General features: G+C 57.6%; 1 protein-coding gene across 1 annotated transcript in view; it reads right to left on the minus strand.

Moving 5' to 3' along the window:
- The window catches only part of DZANK1 (double zinc ribbon and ankyrin repeat domains 1), a 47191-nt gene that overhangs the window by 30646 nt on the left and 15054 nt on the right, over nucleotides 1–1491 (minus strand). The window contains exon 8 of the mRNA XM_019544054.1: nucleotides 65–182. Coding sequence (XP_019399599.1) covers nucleotides 65–182 — 118 coding nt within the window. The remainder of the gene's footprint in view (nucleotides 1–64; nucleotides 183–1491) is intronic.

A 1491-nucleotide genomic window follows, 5' to 3' on the forward strand; every position in this document is an offset into this window, starting at 1 on the left:
CTGTTTTTTTTTTAAAAAAAAAAAAAAAAAAATGGAGTTGGTATTCACAGCTGTTTTTACTAACCTGAGCTCCTTCAGGGGGTGGGAGGCGATGTCCTGGCACAGGTGGGACAGGTGAACCACATTCTTGACAGAAGTGAGCAAAAGGATCAGATGGCCGAGGAGCTAAGCAATGTGCACACCTAAAAATAACAAACTGGTTTAACATGTTTTCAATTTGTGCTGCTGCATACTCTGGACCAGTCTGAAACCAAACACCCACTGGAAAAGGGAGGTCGAAGGCCTAGATCATGTAACCCTAGCATGCGGGGATGAAGACTTAGTCATGAATCAGTAGTAATGCCAACTCTCTCAAGTTGTGAGACTCCCAATTTCCAAATCAAATTAACCCTAATTCACAATCTCAGGATACAATACTCACATCTCAGGACTTTCCTTCTGGCACATGTAGAGAGCACCCAGCTGGTAAGCCTGTGGAGGGAAAGGGGTTGGGGGGGGGGAAACAGAAGGGTTGGGAGGAGGCAGATTGAGGCCCCCACAGTGGGGGAGTGGGTCAGGGGTGAATGGGGCCCTGGGGCTGGGTCAAGTTGTGTGGCAGGCAGCTCATCCAGACCATTGGTGGGGGGGGAGGGTTAAGAGTGTGGCTCCCTGCTGTAGCGCACACCCCTGGGGAGGATGGGGGGAGGGGAGCACGTGCCCTCCAGATGTGTGTGGGGCAGAGGCAGGCTGCCCACGCTGTGGGCTGGGGCTCTGCACCCTGCTGCCTTGCCCTGGGAGCTGTGCAATGCCAGGTGTGCCTGCCATCTGCTGTGTGGACAGGGGACACACTACGTAGCCAGAGGGTGGCTCCCAGGGGCAGGGGCTGGGGTGAATGGCGCTCTCTGTGCTCTGCAAGTTGCTCATCCGGGGGGGGGGGGGCAGCTGCCTGCAACTGCATTCACTCCCAGGGGAGGCATGTGCTCCTCGCAGGACAGGTGGGCTGCCCACTGGGCTAGAGCTCTGTGCATTGCTGCCTTGGAGCTCAGCCTTGTGACACCATTGCTGCCCCCCGAGCAGGAAGCACACTGACATTGCACAGCTGAGCTCCTGGAGCAAAGGCAGCATGGTGCAGAGCCCCAGTCAGCAGCAGGCAACTCACCTCTGCCCCATAGGGGGCACATGCCTCCCCTGGGGAAGCATGCAGCTGAGGAGAGCTGCACCCCCTTCCCCTGCACCTCTGGATGACCTGCCTTGGCCCCAGGACCCCATTCACCCCAGCCCCTGCTCCTTCCCTACTCCCTCCCTCACTGTGGGGGCCTCGATCTGCCCCCGACCTTGCCCCTCTTCTCTCTTCCCACCCCTTCCCCTTCACTTACCAGCTGGATGTTGTCTGTGTGTCTGTTCCTCACTCCCAAGCCACAGCCCCTGCAGCCCCACTGCTGCCTCTCATTCCTGACCCACAGTACCCTGCATCCTGCCAAGTTTTGTGCAGGGAACCCTCTCCCTGGGCTT

This window comes from Crocodylus porosus, unplaced genomic scaffold (genome assembly GCF_001723895.1).
Source record: "Crocodylus porosus isolate Cpor-Errol unplaced genomic scaffold, CroPor_comp1, whole genome shotgun sequence".
In the NCBI taxonomy this organism is placed as follows: domain Eukaryota; kingdom Metazoa; phylum Chordata; order Crocodylia; family Crocodylidae; genus Crocodylus; species Crocodylus porosus.